This window comes from Harpia harpyja, chromosome W, assembly GCF_026419915.1.
Source record: "Harpia harpyja isolate bHarHar1 chromosome W, bHarHar1 primary haplotype, whole genome shotgun sequence".
Taxonomy (NCBI): domain Eukaryota; kingdom Metazoa; phylum Chordata; class Aves; order Accipitriformes; family Accipitridae; genus Harpia; species Harpia harpyja.
The window spans coordinates 18,009,659-18,029,357 of NC_068968.1; the positions used below are offsets into that span (position 1 = coordinate 18,009,659).

Consider the following 19,699-nt stretch of genomic DNA (forward strand, 5'->3'; position numbering starts at 1 on the left):
TTTATTGATGGCTTGCCTTTGTGCCAGAGGTGAAAACTAGCACAGGTGAGAGCTCAAGTTCTCCCTCTGGAGTCTCAATTTCAAGTAATGCAATGGGTATACCTTTATGTTGGCAGTAGTTAGCTGTGAAAGGAAGGCTTTACTTGTGTTTCTTATGTGTAGTTACTTGTTCAGCTGGGTTCACTGCATGAATGACTATGCTGACATTCTGTTTTGCTTTTTTAATTATTACTTCAGGTTCATTTTTTTAAAAATTTATTACAGTTCCTTAATTGTAGGCATGAACCATTTTGCAGAATGTTTATAACAGAGAAAGTGTCAGTGAATGAAATCATCAGAATGTTTGATGTTCTTCTTTTCTTCTTTGGGAATTACTACAGGCACAGCTGATTGCACAGTCTATAGGTCAAGCATTTAGCGTGGCCTACCAGGAATTTCTGAGGGCAAATGGAATCAATCCAGAAGACCTAAGCCAGAAGGAATATAGTGACTTGCTCAATACCCAGGACATGTACAATGATGACCTGATTCATTTTTCCAAATCTGAAAACTGCAAAGATGTATGTGTCTGCTTTTTTTCCATAACACCATTAAGCTCATGTATCCTGAGTTCAGGCCTGTACTGGCAACAATTAGAAACATATTAGTGCCTCCAATAAATAACCTCACTGAGGTAATTTCTATCCTTCGCAGTAGGTTTATCCTGTGGGCAGTTCTGTTTTAAGAGCAAGCAGTGAACTCTAAATTTATCAATAGTTGAACGATTTACTGTCTCTGTGTGTTCTTTTTACCAAACAATTTTCACATTTGAGACATTACATGTCAATTAAGTGGATATACAGTAGACAATATAAAATTTTTTGAGGCACTGAGGTTGATAAGAGTGGTTGACCCCAGATTTTAAAAGGCTATATATTTGCTGCTGGTATTATTAATAAAGATGAAGTAGTGTAACACTGCAACACATGGGTAATTGTTTCTGAAAACACAATCACAAGTACCTTAAATCCCTCCCTGACTTAGTTCTGTCCACCAAAGTCCATCATGCCAGGGTTTCTTCTATACCAGCTCCCTCCAGCCATATGAACAGATGAGTTCTATTTGGGGGGGATTTTGAATTAAACAAAATCTCTAGTTTTAATGTTATTTGATGGTTGAAGGCATTTAAACTGTGTTAAACTATATACCCTATTGTGTTTTGCCTTTGAATAAGAAAGGCATTTTGCAAATGAGAAGCCTGGGTTTGTTTATATGGAAACATATGGGGGGTGGGATCATCAGTTCCATAGATGAGAAAAAGGCTTTTGTTTGAAACTCTCTTTCTTATGATTCAGGTTTACATTGAAAAGCAAAAGGGAGAAATTCTAGGTGTAGTGATTGTGGAATCTGGCTGGGGATCCATTTTGCCTACAGTTATCATAGCCAACATGATGCATGGAGGACCAGCAGAGAAGTCTGGGAAACTAAATATAGGGGACCAGATCATGTCAATTAATGGGACCAGTTTGGTTGGCTTACCACTCTCAACATGCCAGAGCATTATAAAGGTACAGAGAATATTCCTGGATATTACATGTTTTAAAACCTTTATTGGAGTAGTGGGAGAGCAAAAAGTATAGAACTATTTGTTGTTTGTTAACTCTGATCTTGTGCATTTTATAGCAGTTTCCTTTTGATGACCTTAAAGTAGAGGGAAAATTCTGTTTTACCTATTTTCTGAGCCCTAAGAAGGGAGCTATGCATTTAGCTGCTTAGACCAGGGCATGGTGCAGGACTTCAGGCCCCAAGGGAATATTTGGATCCAGAAGGAAGATGTCTGTTACTATCTGGAGGCACCTAAACCCCATAGGACAGCCTGAGACACAGGTGCCTAAAATCTGCTTTGGTGCATTTTTAGCCATTTAAATGATTCCTGTGATCTAGTTTCTAGAGAACTGAGTCATTTTTTAAAAAGCTTGGGTTTTTAAAACATATTTTAACATTTTTCTAAACTTTGAATTTAAAAGAAAAATTAAGCCTATTTATTTTCTGTAGAAACAACTTGAGTGTATTGGAAAGTATAATGTTTCTTTGTACTTGGCTAAATGGTGGGATTTTTTAATTGGAAGAACTTTCTTTTAATTCACATGAGAGCATGTAAATGCAAAAAGCAGGCGAGTCAACTGGAAATGAAGAGCCTCTGGGGTAGATGCAACATACAAGAGAATGGGTATTTAAACATCAAAGTTTCAGGAGGGGGAAGGTGCAACCTTTGAGAATGTTGGAAATTCAGCTAAATTGTCTTCTGGGTTACCTATTGAAATAGTCAATCACCACAGAACTGCTGCATATTGTAGCATGTAGACATGCAATGTAATGCTATATATGACTATAGAAATCCTTCTGTGTCCCCTGCTGGGTAGTGGTGTTCTGCAGTAAAAAAATGTTTGTTTAGTAATTCACAAAATAAGTATGTCTTTGTTGCCCATGGATTCCTTTCTTAATGCTTGAACTAAAAAATTCGTTATAAGGATCTGATATTCTGGTTTCTGAAAATGTAAACACCGTGGACTGACAAGTAATAGATATTTAAGTCTCTGAGACCAACCATTCTGGATTCAGTGAATTCAAATGATATCTTGTGAATGCAGTATATTAAAACCTTGGTAACAGCACTCTTTTTTTTTTTTTTTCCTGAAGCAGAAAAAACCCTCAGATATCTCTGTGCCAACTTCAGTGGAACAAAGCTCACCACCCTTCATGTTATCAGCTTTGTCATACTTGTTTTCTATCCCACATGAGTTTTATTTCTAAAACTGATGTATGCTTTTCTCATACAGATGGACTTTTGCTGTGATGCATTAAGAATCTTCTGTACTTTCTCAAAACGAAAACAATCAAAAAGCTAGCTTTGCTGTCTCCTGCCTTTAGAGGCCTTTCTACTCCTTTTTCATGGATACATGAGGCTGTTGTCAGAGGAACTGCTAACCATTTATCTTTCTGTTAAGAAGGTAGTCGATGCATTTGCAGGTCCTTATAGCCATGCATCTAGAACTGTTTATGTAACATTTTTGGATAACACAAATGAACCCCCAAATGAAACATCAGTCACCCAAGTATATATTTCAATGTTACAGAAATATCATAAGACTGTAAACTTTTTTAGTATGCTATAAGGACTCCTATGAAAAGATAAGCATTTTATATAGATGAGGAGAATATCTTGCAAGTACTTCACATAAGGTTATTTTTAAATTAGAGATGTAAGCCTTGTTACTAACTGACTATAAACCATTTACAAACTGACAGATCTAGGAAGAAACTTTCCATATGTGATGGTTATTCCCCAATTGTATTATGCTACTTATGTCTTTTTCAGAAGCATCTGGTGCTAACTACTATCAGAAACAGATTCAGGGACTGTGCAACTGTCATGTCCAGGCAGTTAGAAGCATTGACTTTTCATCCCAGCAGAATGTCAGTCTCAAGTCAGTACCAAGTCTAGAGTTAGGCTCAACAAAATCAACAGCAGTAAACTGCATGTAGAGACATCAATATATTACCTTAGCTGTAATAGGAGTTATTTTCTGGATGAAATCCTAGTCTTGTTGAAGTCAGTGGCAGGCAACCCATTGTTTTCAATGGGACCCATATTTGACTTTGTGCATATGAAAGAAATTCAAAAGCAGGTGTTGGAATTGATAAATGTTAACATGATTGAAGCTTGAAGCTACCATACTCTCTACATAGCATCTCTTTCCCATATGGGTTCTGTTTATTGAAGGCTAAATGTGTGTAAATGCAACATTTAAGAGTAATGTGTGTTCAGTTCTATATGTTGTATAGAAAAGAGTAATCTAACACTGGAGTTGGATTTATCTACAAGAAACAGCTCTGAACGCTTGAATATGTGTAATGGTCAGACTCTACAGTTATCTCCACTTTTATGTTTGGGTTTTCCTTCTTCATTTAGTTCTTCTGGTAGCAAAGATTTAATGGTGAGTGTGATAAATCCATTTTGAAGGGAGGGGTAATGTAAATGTGAGTATTGCTTATACATGGACTTGACGTTTGCATTACAGAATTGAATATAACTACACCAAGAAAGCCACTTATTTGTAACTATCTATCTTAGCTGCATATTTTAAATTTCATTTCCCAGCCAGAATGTTTGGCAGTTTTCTGGTCAACTGCATAGACCTGCTTTTTATTTCCTTTGCTTCCTTTAGAACAATAATTTCTGTTCTCAAATGAAGAAATTGCCAACAGGAAGCTAGATTTCTTAAAATAACCACATCAGCTTCTTGACAAGAAGAGGTTTATACTGCATCATTCAATTCACTGAGCATCCTGTTGCTTGTGTCTGGTATTCAGGAATCCTGTTTCATAATGATACATACAAAGAACTGCTTATTCAGGGCTATTCCCATGTTAACATTCTAAGTATTGTTTTTCCTAGTGCTCATGTTAAATTGTTTCACCCCATCTTTGTCAGCATTTTTCATGGTGATGGTTATTTTTTGCAGGGTTTGAAAAACCAAGCCCAAGTTAAACTGAATGTAGTTAGATGTCCTCCGGTAACCACAGTCTTGATCAGGAGACCTGACCTCAGATACCAGTTAGGCTTCAGTGTACAGAATGGGATTGTAAGTAGCTTCCAGACTTTCTGGTGATGCTTTTACATATGTTAAAGTTTACATATGTAATGAATTGTATTTTTTCCCTCACTGCAGCAGGGGCTCAGTACACATTTTAAGTCTAAGATATAAAAGCTGAACTGGTTATTCATCTGACTTTTTTCCCAGTCAAAATTAGGAAAAGAAACTTTATTTCATAGCTTTAGAATCAATCAGAGGAGTAAAAAGGCTGGTTTAGGTTAAAGAAACAAAAGTGTATGGAGAAGGCTGCTTTCAGTCTGTATCATTTGTGCCTCTGACCAAACCATTGTATGTGGTCTCAAAAGAAAGTCTGTCTTTGACTCTCTCTTAATTCAAGGTTTATGTACTTTGAACTTTTTGTAAACTATGGTTCTTCATACACTTAAATTTTTAAACCAGGAAGTAACAAGTATAATATGGATAGCTTTTGGCAGATGGTTTCTTTGGCTTTTGGAAGAGAATGTGTAGTACTCGATTGCTAATAAATGTTACTTTGAATCAGCGATCCACTACATTTTAGACTTTGTTGCAAACAAATGTATTTAAATACTGAATTATCGTTTGTGGTCAAAAGCCTCTGTTCCATATCAAAACTGCGATAATTTTGTCCTTTCCCTTCCAGATCTGTAGCCTTATGAGAGGAGGTATAGCAGAGCGAGGAGGAGTGCGAGTTGGCCATCGTATCATTGAAATCAATGGGCAGAGTGTTGTAGCAACACCTCATGAGAAAACTGTTCACATTCTCTCAAATGCTGTTGGTGAGGTAGGAGCAAGCAGCGTGCCTAGACAGTATTGCATATTTCATCATCATTGCCTCTTTTGGATTGTTACTGTTCAAACATAAATACTAGAAGTGAGAACCACCAGGGTTTTTTTTATTATTGAAGTGCCCACAACTTCAGATAAAATTGAGATGGTTGGTAGATACTCAACACCTCAGAGAATCCTTTTTCCCCAGACCTTAGTATGGATATGAAAATTCTTAGGCTTTCCCTTTCTCTTCTGTCCTATGTTACCTCAGCTAGTTTCTTCCCTAGTGTTCCCTAGGCTATGGACACTCATGTTTTTGGTAGCATGCCTAATAGGAGTATTGATTAACACATCTTATTACTTTCTAGATTCATATGAAGACCATGCCAGCTGCTATGTACAGACTGTTGACTGCACAAGAGCAACCAGTTTATATCTAAGGCTGACACCTCATCTTTACAACATGCATGAAGGATAGTTTTCCTCATTACTGCTTCTGTTTCTAGTGCTGCATTTGTGTCCACAGATACATTTCTCTCTCTCCCCAACATTTGCTGTGTATAGAGGGGGAGGGAAAATATAGCCATGAGACATTTTGGTTGCATCTCTATACAAGTAAAGCTTTATGCAACTCCACACACAGAGTAAATAGCAGCAGCAGCAGCAGTGTCCATGGTAAGATTCACAAAAAGAAGACTTACATGCCTATGAAGAATGAGTAACTGATGCTGTCATAAAACCCATTGTACAAATGCACACCCTTTAATTTCTGTTCTTCAGTATAGTAGAACCCCAAAAGGTGCTCTGTAAGTTGGTACAGACAATGCAATTTTGATGTGTTTCAGCAAATAATTCAGGAGATGTGATTTTTTGCAGTTGGGTCCCCCAGGTTTCTAATTTTTAAAAATACTTCTTTTTCAAATGCAATGTGTCTTTTATATGCCTATTTCAGAGGTTAAATAAGGGGGGAGGGGAGTGATCCCTAAATATCCAGCAAGAGTAATATTGAGGGGCTCTGCTGAGAAGCTATACTTTCTAAGCTCTTAATTACAGATTTGGTGCACACAACTGTGTGCTTGTGTATACTGTCATTTTTAAATTGTGCTTGATATTTATGAAGCTTGAAAATAATAGGTCTGCACACTGTTCTAAGTAATTTTGTTACACTGAGCCAGTTTAAAAGTATTTTTTGTTGAAAGATGTCTAGTTTTATTGACATTTTTCTTTAGACATAGATAAATGGGAGAAGTAAAGGTAAGGTGGGAATACATTTATTTATTTATTATATAAGTTAATTTGTGATTTGTTTTTCCATATGACACTTAGAGGATGTGTGAGTACTATATGGATTTGTATGAAGAAGATATGTAGAGATGAATGAAATGCAGGATTTGATTGGTCTATAACTTATATCAGGGACAAAGGGGAAAAACAGTAAAAGAATAAAGCAGCTGATGGCTCTTTTTCCTCAAGAAGAAAATATTCCATTTTTGTGTAGCTACATTCTGTCTGTACTGCATACTGCTGTGTACACTGAATTTGAACCATATATTTAGACCAGGCTGATGCCTTGAATTTTCTGAAAGCAACAGTTTCTTCTGTGTCTTATTGTGATATAAAGGCTCAGTGTGATTAAAAACAGGACCAGAATACATATGGGGGAAAAATAAATCCCATCTTTTTCGCTTGAAAAATGGTGTGATGCTTATAGCCATTAGTTTCTCAATTACTGTGGAATGGACTGTGCAGTGCATTGTGTTTGGAGACTAGTAATAATACCTGGACTTTATTCCAGAGATTTCATGGATGTGTGTGTACATATGCACACTTCTGTTGATGAGAGCCATGAAAACTCTGTTTTTATCTGAGCACTTGGTTTCCATCTGTGGTCAGAGGTTTATTGATGCCTTTCAGAAACCATGGACATACATGGGCTGAACAGAGAGAGAGAGAAAATAAGCTTTATATTTCAATGGGCAGTAAGGGAGATAATGGAACAGAGTATAAGCTATTGTAGTAAGTGAATACATTTTAGTTTGAAAGTAGTGTACAATGACTTGATTTACTGCAGTTCTTGTTGTTGCATAATTTAATCTCGAACTCTGGAATAGCAGATTTTGCAAGCAAATGGTATTTGCATTCCAGGTTAGTATTTACCTCTGCTATCAGACTGATGTAAATAGATTGTGAATGACTTGTGATTATAGTTTTTAATTGTAGACATCTGGCTTATGGAGATCATTTGAAATTTTTCATAACTTCTTATAAATATAGTAATCTATCTAAATATGATATATAACCATATACTATTTAGTAGGTTATATACAGTGCAGCCTTTCCATAAGTTGCCTGAGGAAACTCAACAGTCTTGAAGACAGTTATCACACTTCTGATTCCTGCTGTGTTTTACACCTTCAACTTCACTTGTTTTTGTGGTTCTGTCCAACTCATGTTGAGGGGTCTTCCCATTGACTTCAGTGGGAGATGAAGAAAACCTAAGCACACAAAAAATTGAATCATTAAAAACAAGGTGGTTTTCCTGCAATCAAGCTTATACCTAGTTATAAGCACCTGAGTACCTAACACGTTGACTTCATGGTGAACAGATGCTTAAAGCTAAGCATGTGAATGTTTGTAGGATTGGAGCCTAGTGAAGAATCTTCATTGTTCCAATTAATTGTAATATGTGTATAAGATTTCTACACTGGGAAGTTTCCAGTGTGCACTCCTGATAAGTCTTGTAAATAATCCCAACATTTTAGTTTGCAAAAGTAAAGATAGTTGCAAGAAAAATGAGCTCAAAAGGAAGAGTTGGCAATTTTCTACAGTAGTGCAGTAGTTTATTAGATTAAATGTGTGAATTCTCCATGGATTCAAAAGAATAAACTGCCATTTTATATTCCTTCTTCTCTAAAAGGTCTGAAAAGTTTTTTCCCTCTTCACTATTTCATATATTCTTATTAATGCTTCAGTGTTTACATTAAGGAGGAAACATCCTTTTTATTTTTATTAGCAAGTTTCCCCACTTGTTTTGAATCTTGTTTGATTTGAGATTTGGTTGGAATTTCCAGATTTGTTTTGTTTTGTGTGGTTTTTCCTTAATTTTCTAAATGAAATCAGTTTCTGAAGATGGCAATGTGCATGAGATCTCTTGTACATACTTTGTGCAGTACTCAGACTCTCTTGTATTATTGTTCTGTAAAAAGGTTGAATAGGAATTATTATAAAGTATTGGGAAAAGTATAGTATTGTATTTGTAACGATATTGTTCTTTGTAAACACTGAACTTGGTGATCTCTCTCTATATAAATGAGCCTAGAATGTGAGCCTGCACATCTGAATGTAATTCCTCTGATGTTTTTTGTCACAGGTCTTTGACCCTTTCTCTGTAATGGAGCTGCAATGGTTTCATTTGGGGAGGGAACGAGTTTGGGTTGAGGGGGAGTTGCCATCTATTTTATTGTGATGTATTTACTGTGCTACATTACTTTATTTAGCAGAGCACTAATGCCTATAAGAATTGCAACAATAAAAAACAGAACAAAAATACCTCAGACAAGGCTAAGAGTTTGCTGATAATAATTTAGAAAGTGGCTTGCCAAAATTGAATGAATGTATGCTAAGAAGGTGTCCAAATTTATCTTCTGCCACTTAATCTGCAGTAATGTATATGTGCATCTGTGGCAGTACACCCCCCCCAACAGGAAACAAAACTTCTCCAGGCAGGGAGGAGAGGGAAAAAAACCCCAAACCCTAGAGGCTGCAGGTTGAAAATTGAACTGACCAATCCGACACGCACCAGGTACATGGAAGTGTTGACCTTTCGGTCAATGGGGATTAAAATGACCACAGATCAGATTCAACGGGGGTATAAACGGGGCCCCACCGGAGGACATTTTGAGTCAGTCAGTCAGTCCTCCTCGGAGCAGCAGGTCTGCAGTCAGGGACTCCCCCTTGGGTCGGGTCGCTGCCCTAGGTAACTCCTCAAGGGAGAGCGCCCTCATCTTTTAGGTGAGTGATATGCGCATTTTGAGTCATCATTTTAAATCTTAAGAATTCTTGTCAGCTGTGTAGTACTAATTCCCCTTACACCATTGAGCCTGTGGTTTACAAATGTTACCGGAGTTCTAACTTTTTACTGAAGAATAAATCTGAGCTTTAACACCTGTTGGATTTGATTGTGCGTGCCTCCGTAACAGCATCTGCAGAATCAAACACATAATATTAACTATGTATTTAAAACAGCATTGTTTTAGGGTAATAAATGACACAACTGCTCCTAAAATATATCAATTACTTAGCTAAGGTTGTGTCCCAGCTTTCGTTTTTAATTATTGCCACATGTGGATCTTTCCATAAATATGTTCACTATTTAAATATGCAATGCATGTGGCAGAAATGTTATTTCACGGTGTAACTTTAAATATGTTTTTCACTTAGAAAACAGCATGGTGGGTTGACCCCAGCCAGCAGCAAAACACCCACCCAGACTCTTGCTCATTGCCCTCTCCTATGGGATGGGGAGAAAACAGAAGAAAGTCAAGAAGACTCATGGCCTGAGAAAATAACAATTTAATAGGGAAAGCAAAAGCTGCATGTGCAAGCAAAGCAAATAGAGGAATTCATTCGCTACTTCCCTTCAGCAGGCAGATGTCCAGCCACTTCCTGGAAAGCAGGGCCTCAGTACATGTAACAATTGCTTGGGAAGACAAATGCCATAACCACAAACGTCCCCTCCTTCCTCCTCCTTTCCCTGAGCTTGTACTGCTGAACATGACATCATATGGTATGGAATAGCCCTTTGGTCAGTTTGGGTCAGCTGTCCCAGCTGTGTTCCCTCCCAAACTCTTGCCCAGCCCCAGTCTACTTCCTGGGGGCAGGGGGGGAGAAGAAGAGAAAAAGCCTTGATGCTGTTCAAGCACTGCTCAGCAATAACCAAAACACTGCTGTGTTATCAACACTGTTTTAGCCACAAATGAAAAGCATAGCACCATACAGGCTGCTATGAAGAAAGTTAACGCCAAACCATAAAGACCCAGTACAAACAGTTTCTTTCCTATACTACTAATTACTAATCTAGCAGCCTTCTATGATGGAGTGACTGCATCAGTGGACAAGGGAAGAGCTACGGATGTCATCTACCTGGATTTCTGTAAGGCCTTTGACACTGACCCCCACAACATTCTTGCTGCTAAACTGGAGAGATATGGGTTTGACGGATGGACCATTAGATGGATAAGGAATTGGCTGGATGGCTGCATCCAAAGAGTTACAGTCAACGGCTCAATGTCCAAGAGGAAACCAGTAACAAGTGGTGTCCCTCAAGGGTCCATACTGGGACCAATACTGTTTAATATCTTCATTAACGCCATAGATGGTGGGATTGCGTGCACCCTCAGCAAGTTTGCAGATGCCACCAAGCTGAGTGGTTGTCGTGGTTTAACCCCAGCCAGCAACTAAGCACCACACAGCCACTCACTCACTCCCCCCCACACCCCCAGTGGGATGGGGGAGAAAAATCGGGAAAAGAAGTAAAACTCGTGGGTTGAGATAAGAACGGTTTAATAGAACAGAAAAGAAGAAACTAATAATGATAATGATAACACTAATAAAATGACAACAGTAATAATGAAAGGATTGGAATATACAAATGATGCACAGTGCAATTGCTCACCACCTGCCGATCGATGCCCAGTTAGTCCCCGAGTGGCGATCCCCCTGCCCCCACCCCCCCCAGTTTATATACTAGACGTGATGTCACATGGTATGGAATACCCCATTGGCCACTTTGGGTCAGCTGTCCTGGCTGTGTCCCATCCCAACTTCTTGTGCCCCTCCAGCCTTCTTGCTGGCCGGGCATGAGAAGCTGAAAAATCCTTGACTTTAGACTAAAGATTACTTAGCAACAACTGAAAACATCAGTGTTATCAACATTCTTCTCATACTGAACTCAAACCATAGCACTGCACCAGCTACTAGGAAGACAACCAACTATGTCCCAGCTGAAACCAGGACAGTGGTGAAGTTGATAAACTAGAGGGAAGGGATGCCTTCCAGAAGGACCTTGACAGGCTTGAGGAGTGGGCCCACGCAAACCTCATGAAGTTCAACAAGGCCAAGTGCAAGGTCCTGCACCTGGGTCAGGGCAATCCTCAGTATCAGTACAGACTGGCTGGTGAATTGATTGACAACAGCCCTGTGGAGAAGGACTTGGGTATACTGGTGGATGAAAAATTGGACATGAGCCGGCAATGTGCGCTCGCAGCCCAGAAAGCCAACCGTATCCTGGGCTGCATCAAAAGAAGCATGGCCAGCAGGTCGAGGGAGGTGATTCTGCCCCTCTACTCCGCTCTGGTGAGACCCCACCTGGAGTACTGCATCCAGCTCTGGGGTCCCTAGAGCAGGTCCAGAGGAGGGCCATGAAAATGATCAGAGGGCTGGAACACCTCTCCTATGAAGAAAGGCTGAGAGAGTTGGGCTTGTTCAGTCTGGAGAAAAGACGACTGGGGAGACCTTATTGCAGCCTTTCAATATATAAAGGGGGCTTATAAGAAAGATGGAGAGAGACTTTTTACCAGGGCCTGTAGTGACAGGACAGGGGGCAACAGTTTTAAACTGAGAGAGGGTAGATTTAGATTAGATATAAGGAAGAAATTTTTTTACGGTGAGGGTGGTGAGACACTGGAACAGGATGTCCAGAGAAGTTGTGGATGCCTGTGATCCAAATGGTAATGGAGTCTGACAACATGTTATAAAACAAAGCTTTACTGAGGCAGTAGGAAAGATGAGCAACAACACGCCCATGCGGCAACTCACCCAATCACCAATAGCAAACACAGGATCATAAGCGATGCCATGGCTCTGGTGGACTGCCAGGGACACTTGGTGTCCAGGTCATCTGGCAGCAACAGCCAATTGTGCAAATGCCTTCTGAATGTGGGTAAGAGTTGTGCCGCCCCATGGCTCCACCAATGGTAGCGTGATTTGCGAGAATCATACCTTACGTGAATAATGTGGGCAGCATCCTGCCTATGCTGGTGATGTCAGTCAGGGGGCAGGGTGTTGGCAGTCTGTCTACGCTGCCAATATTGGTCAAGGGGCAGGGTGTCAGGAGGCAGGGTGTCAATGTCCCATCATTGGAAGTGTTCAAAGTCAGGTTGGAAGGGGCTTTGAGCAAGCTAATCTAGTGAAAGATGTCCCTGCCCATGGTAGGGGGGGTGGACTAGATGATCTTTAAAGGTCCCTTCCAACCCAAACCATTCTATGATTCTATAAGACTGAAGATTTTAATGAGCTAATGTAAAATAGTGCAAATGACATCTGGTTTATTGATGGAAACTCTATATGCTTTGAGGGAAAACAATGCATTGGTTATGCAGTTCAACATGAATAAGGATAAAGTACAGTTAACACTACCAGGCAGACATTTGATTAGGACAAGAGGGGATGCAAATCAGGTGATGGAAAACTCATTTTAAATAAGAATTGCTGGGTGTAGTGATCCTGATCAGGAGACCATTGAGGAGTTAGTGAGCCACATAACAGTTAACCTGAGTAGGCCCAGGCTTGTGCTGTGCTGCGTGTACAGTTTGGCCTTCAGGCCTGTGTTGTTGTAGTAGGTTGACCCTGGCTGGATGACAGGTGCCCACCAAATCTGTTTTATCACTCCTCCTCCTCAACTGGACAGGGGCGAGAAAATATAACAAAAGGCTCGTAGGTCAATATCACATCCCAATTTCTCAGGACAATGACTCAGGTTTGCTGATTCCCAGGTCAGGATTAAGGTGAAACGACACCAGGGATCCTTTAACTCACAAAACTCAACTTTTATTCACTCACCACAAAAATTGGCATGAAACTATGTCAGTAAACTGTGAAACATGTGCTAACCATGCATCACCAAACATATACTACAGGCCTTACTTATTTGGGGATCAGTTCAGGGAAGACAATAAGTAGAGCCCTCCCATTGAGTCACAAGGTTCAAAGTGGACCCCCTTGCTTTCTAGACTCCCTCTCAGAGAAGGGGCCAAGAGGCGGCTGGATCCACTCCTAGTCCCAGACTTGGTCAATGGTTTATGTAAAGTAAGGGATAGAGTGTAGGGATTACAGAAAAAAAGAGCGAGAGAAGAGAAAGATTTCCCCAGTCCTAGATCCAGCATTGGTTCAGTCAGGCAACATGCCCAGTTCCAATGGGCTTGCACACCTGGGACTTCAGTTTGTGTCCTTTTATCATCCCTGCCCTCCTTTGGGCGGGCACTCAAACTCATTAGGCTAATTAGGTGTCATGAGCAGTTTGTGAGCCTTTGGGAAATGGGTCCATGGGCTTGGGGGTCGTTTGCGGAGTAACTTCCCCTTCCCTGCAGACGTGACCATTGTTTGATCTGTGGCCATGCATGGTGAGCTGCCCTGCTCAGCATATCAGAACAGCATATTAGAACACGGAGCTGTGCACCCTCCGGCATGGCCTCCCCACCTGTTGCTGATCTGTGCTGATTGGCTTTTCACCTGTGGTTTCTTGCTATACAGGGTTCGTTGTTATGCAGAATTCGTCGTTAAGCAGAACTTGCCCCGCCACAAAGTTTCAGACATTAACTCTTTCAGTCTCTCACAGTCGAGATAAGGACAGGGAGAGATCACTCAACCAATTACCGTCACGGGCAAAACAGACTCGACTTGGGGAAAATTAACTTAATTTATTACCAATCAACCAGAGGAGGGTAATGAGAAACCAAATCTTAAAACACCTTCCCCCCACCACTCCCTTCTTCCCAGGCATAGCTTCACTCCCAGATTCTCTACCTATCCCCCCCTAGCGGCGCAGGGGGATGGGGAATGGGGGTTACACACGTTGTCTCTGCCGCTCCATCCTCTTCAGGGGCAGGACTCCTCACACTCTTCCCCTGCTCCAGCGTAGAGTCCCTCCCACGGGAGACAGTCCTCCACGAACTTCTCCAACGTGGGTCCTTCCCACGGGCTGCAGTTCTTCACGAACTGCTCCAGCGTGGGTCCCTTCCACAGCATGCAGTCCTTCAGGAGCACACTGCTCCAGCGTGGGTCCCCCATGGGGTCACAAGTCCTGCCAGAAAACCTGCTCCAACGTGGGCTCCTCTTTCTGTTGGCTCGCAGGTCCTGCCAGGATCCTGCTCCAGCACGGGCTTCCCACGGGGTCACAGCCTCCTTTGGGCACATCCACCTGCTCTGGCATGGGGTCCTCCACAGGCTGCCGGTGGATATCTGCTCCACCGTGGACCTCCATGGGCTGCAGGGGGACAGCCTGCCTCACCATGGTCTTCACCACGGGCTGCAGGGGAATCTCTGCTCCGGCGCCTGGAGCATTTCCTCCCCCTCCTTCACTGACCTTGGTGTCTTCAGAGTTGTTTCTCTTACATGTTCTCACTTCTCTCTCCAGCTGCAGTTTCTGTGCCCCAGCAACTTTTTTTTCCCTTCTTAAATATGTTATCCCAGAGGCGCTACCACCGTCGCTGATTGGCTCAGCCTTAGCCAGCGGCGGATCCGTCTTGGAGCCGGCTGGCATTGGCTCCATGGGACATAGGGGAAGCTTCTAGCAGCTTCTCATAGAAGCCACCCCTGTAACCCCCTGCCGCTACCAAAACCTTGCCACGCAGACCCAATACAGTTGTGCTGCACAAATCCCTTGGCCGTAGGATAAACTCAGCCAGCTCATTGTAACAGAGGAGCCTGCAGGCAGCTCCCACTTGATACCGATCATTATGCCGCTTGCGTGTCTTTGCCTTTATCTAAAAGTGCAGCAAGAAGTTCTCACGTGAACATCCTTTAGGAACGGAGTTGTTTCCTTGTAAGGAAATTATATATTAGCTCGAATGATCAAAAGGGAGAGCTTATGTCTCCATGGACAGGATCTCCGCAGTGAGCCGTGGAGAAATCCATCTAGGCTCCAATCGATGTTGCATGAAAGCGCGGTGCCCAGCATCTACAGGGATGTAAGATTTACTCGCTATCTATATTCATCTTTTTATTCTGTCTTATTAAAGGAGTTATCTATTGTTGTCCCAAAACTTGTGGTATCATTCACCTGGTGTGCAAGCCAATAACACACAGAGTCGAGGTATTAGCTATTTATTGCCAGTTCTGCACAGAAAGGGGTGCTAGGGGGTATCACTGCAAAGCTAGCACACCCAGCACTAAAACAGTCATTCATTTATACATTGTAAATTAGCATAATTACCATACTCATTGTTTATCAACCTTTTACTGGTGCCCATAATTCCATATCTTAAAGCTGATTGGTGCATAGTGTCCTCACCTTCATTTAAAGGTGTAGCATCTTTTAATTTTATTGTGCAAGCTCAGTGGGTGATGGTCTTCAGGTGGATATCCTAACTTCTAGAGGTGTGGTCTTCATATTATAATTAGTTACATTGACCTAAAGGGTGTGTTTTCATGCTGTATAGCTAAGCTTCTTGGGCAACCAGCCCACTAAAGTTTCTGGTTCCTAGTTTTAGGTCAATTTGTTCCTTCTATTCCATTGTCTTGTCAAGAGTTACTTATCCAAGTGATTTGCATCAATTACTTATCTTTTGTTTTCTAAGTTTATAAAAAATTACAACCATAAAGATTTTGATATCATTATTAAGCCATTTGTTGCCGGGCCTTTCTTACTGAGATCCAGAAAGAACCCTGCAGTGTCTCTCTCTCTCTCTCTCTCTTTCTCTCACCCCCACCTTCCCCAGTGCAGAACATGTGGCCTCATGGATAGGGTCTCAATAAGAAATGCCGGTTTGGAAGAGGGATAATGGGTATCAGGAAAAGCTTGAATATGTGCCAGGCTGGCCCAGCAAACAGGTGTGGGGGCCAGTCACACAGTGTTTAGTCTAGGTGACTCCCCTGGTGAGTTGGGAAACTGAGAAGGAAATACCCCATGGCCTACCCCTGCGGATATTAAGAAATGTTTAGAGAAGCAAGATGTATGATGGGGCAGAGGACAACAAGTTCTAAGTAGTATCTGGTTATTGTTCACTTGTCTTTGATGACTGGGAGACCCTAGAAAGTGAATGAAAGAAAACAAGGGCATTGCAGGCACAACTGGAAAGTTTGGAGATGTGGTTGTGCTTGGATAAACTGGAAGCCCAGGCACAGCGGGAGACCCTAGAAAGTTGTGGTGGATTGACTTTGGCTGGCTGCTATACACCCACTGTGTGAGCCTGTCATGGTTTAACCCCAGCCAGCAACTAAGCACCACACAGCCACTCACTCACTTCCCCCCCCACCCAGGGGGATGGGGGAGAAAATTGGGAAAAGAAGTAAAACTCGTGGGTTGAGATAAGAACGGTTTAATAGAATATAAAAAGAAGAAACTAATAATGATAATGATAACACTAATAAGATGACAACAGCAATAATAAAAGGATTGGAACATACAAATGATGCACAGTGCAATTGCTCACCACCCGCCGATCGACGCCCAGTTAGTCCCTGAGCGGTGATCCCCCTGCCCCCACCCCCCCCAGTTTATATACTAGATGGGACGTCCCATGGTATGGAATACCCCGTTGGCCAGTTTGGGTCAGCTGCCCTGGCTGTGTCCCCTCCCAACTCCTTGTGCCCCTCCAGCCTTCTTGCTGGCTGGGCAGGAGAAGCTGAAAAATCCTTGACTTTAGACTAAAGATTACTTAGCAACAACTGAAAACATCAGTGTTATCAACGTTCTTCTCATACCTACCTCAAAAACATAGCACTGCACCAGCTACTAGGAAGACAACCAACTCTATCCCAGCTGAAACCAGGACAGAGCCACACAGGCAGGATAAAGGATGAAGGATGGCCCAGGAGCGCCGGGGAAGAGCGGAGGGACCCGGCCAGAGCCGACGGCTCTCGCGAGAGAGGCTGACGCGGCGTGGGCGTTGCCAGGGGCAACCGCGGGAGATTTAAACGGCCCTGAGGAGCGCGGCGACCAGGGCGTGGCGCGGCAGTTTGCGCTGGTAGGGCGTGCTGGTAGGGCGCAGCCCCCCCTCTTCCCAGCTTGAGAAGGCTACTCAAGCGGTGGGCATCTCTCCAGAGGGAGACCCAGGTATGGTTGCCACTCGGGTGAAAGCCACTGTTAGGAAAAATGTGGCAATGCAGACAGAGGTCCCATGTAAATGTACAGTTGTCCAGGTCTCTGGCTGCAGGGAGTGCCTGAGTCTATCAGAAATGATGGAGGTCAGCGGGAACACCTCTTGTGTGAGGTGTGACCAGGTGAGTGATTTGCTCAGCCTGGTGGTAGAGCTGAAGGAGGAAGTGGAAAGGTTGAGGAGTATCAGGGAGTGTGAGAGGGAGATAGATTGGTGGGCCCACACCCTACCATCCCTGAGGCAGGGGCAGCAGATGGAGGCTCCGCAAGAAGCAGAGGTTCCCCTGCCCTCCTGCCACCAGGCAGGAGGGGACCTAAGAGATGGAGGGGAATGGATACAGGTCCCTGCTCGGGGAGGCAGGCGAATCCCCTTCCAGTCTCCCTCACCTTCCCAGTTGCCCCTACACAACAGGTACGGGGCTCTGGAACTTGAGGACCAGGCCAGTGAAGATCAGGGTGTAGATGAAGCCCTATCTAGGGAGGTGCCTAAGCCCAGTCGGGCAGCCCCATGCATTCTCACAGCCTCTGAAAAAAGAAAAAGGAGAGTAACTGTTGTAGGCGACTCCCTTTTGAGGGGGACAGAGGGCCCAATATGCAGACCTGACCCATCCCACAAGGAAGTCTGCTGCCTCCCTGGGACCCAGGTAAAAGACTACCAGGGAACTCCCTGGTCTGGTTCAGACCTCTGATTATTACCCGTTATTGGTTGTGCAGGTTGGCAGTGATGAGATTGCAGAGAGAAATCCAAAGACAATCAAAAGGGATTTCAGGGCACTGGGGCGATTAGTAGAAAGATCGGGAGCACAGGTAGTGTTTTCCTCAATCCCTTCAGTGGCAGGGAAATACACTGAAAGGAACAGGAAAACACACCTGGTTAATATGTGGCTCAGAGGCTGGTGCCATCGGTGGAATTTTGGGTTTTTTGATCATGGGGAGGTTTACACAGCACCGGGATTGCTAGCGACAGATGGTGTCCAGCTATCTCAAAGGGGTAAGAGAATCCTCGCTGTGGACACATATTTAGCTAACGGTCGCAAGAGCATTCCAGACGCCTTTAGAAGGCCTTGAACAGAATAAACAAGAAGACAAAAAAAGAAAGATACCAATTAGAAGAACACAGGTGCGCATTCCACAATAAAGGGAACTTGGCACAAAGAACCTCAATTCAGCAGTTTATCTTGACCAATTAGACTGAGACAAGTTTTGCATGTTTTAGTTAGTATAACCAATTATGTCTTATGTTTATACGCGTGTACAGTGTTGATATAACTAATCATTAAGTGTAACTAGGCACGTGGACAACGCGTGAATAATGTGTGTAACCAATAGTAAAATAGCTAAACGCACATACGGATGTAACCAATGTATAAAAATGATGTCTGATGCTCTAGTAAAGGGTCTTCAACTATGATCATATTGATCTGTCGTTGAGTCCATGATTATGATCCTGCACTCGCTCATGAGATGGCAGGGCTCATAGAAAGGGCTTTAAACTAGGTTCGAAGGGGGTAAGGGATAAAACTAGGTGCACCAGAGATGAGCCTGGGGGCAGTGTGCCAATGTTAGGGGTGGATTTGATAACCCAGCTCAAATGCATCTATGCCAATGCACGCAGCATGGGCAATAAACAGGAGGAGCTGGAAGTCATCGTGCAGCAGGATAGATATGACTTAGTCGCCATCACGGAAACATGGTGGGACGACTCCCATGACTGGAGTGCTGCAATGGATGGCTACAAGCTCTTCAGAAGGGATAGGCAAGGTAGAAGAGGTGGTGGGGTGGCTCTCTATGTTAGAGAATATTTTGACTGTACAGAGCTACATGATTCTGATGACAAGGTGGAGTGCTTATGGGTGAGGATGAGAGGGAAGGCCAATAAGGCAGACATTGTGCTGGGAGTCTGTTATAGACCGCCCGACCAGGTTGAGGAGACAGATGAATCATTCTACAAGCGGCTGGCAGTAGTCTCAGAATCGTGTGCCCTTGTCCTCGTGGGGGACTTTAACTTTCTAGACATCTGCTGGAAATGCAACACAGCAGTGAGTAAACAATCTAGGAGGTTCCTGGAGTGTGTGGAAGATAACTTCCTGACACAGCTGGTGGGTGAGCCAACCAGGGGAGGAGCCTTGCTAGATCTGTTGTTTTGAACAGGGAAGGACTGGTGGGAGGTGTGATGGTCGGAGGCCGTCTTGGGCTTAGCGACCATGAAATGATAGAA

The 19,699-nt window shown here is 42.8% G+C and overlaps 1 protein-coding gene across 4 annotated transcripts in view; it reads left to right on the forward strand.

The window, feature by feature from the left end:
• LOC128136228 (amyloid-beta A4 precursor protein-binding family A member 1-like) overlaps positions 1-8,974 on the forward strand; it is a 155,317-nt gene extending 146,343 nt beyond the window's left edge. For 3 of the 4 annotated variants that reach the window (XM_052775457.1, XM_052775458.1, XM_052775459.1), the window contains 5 exons: positions 381-560; positions 1,335-1,547; positions 4,506-4,625; positions 5,260-5,400; positions 5,756-8,974. In XM_052775457.1, coding sequence (XP_052631417.1) covers positions 381-560; positions 1,335-1,547; positions 4,506-4,625; positions 5,260-5,400; positions 5,756-5,827 — 726 coding nt within the window. In that variant the 3' untranslated portion in view covers positions 5,828-8,974. The remainder of the gene's footprint in view (positions 1-380; positions 561-1,334; positions 1,548-4,505; positions 4,626-5,259; positions 5,401-5,755) is intronic. The other variant, XM_052775460.1, reaches the window with a different exon arrangement.
• The last annotated feature ends 10,725 nt before the right edge of the window (positions 8,975-19,699 follow it).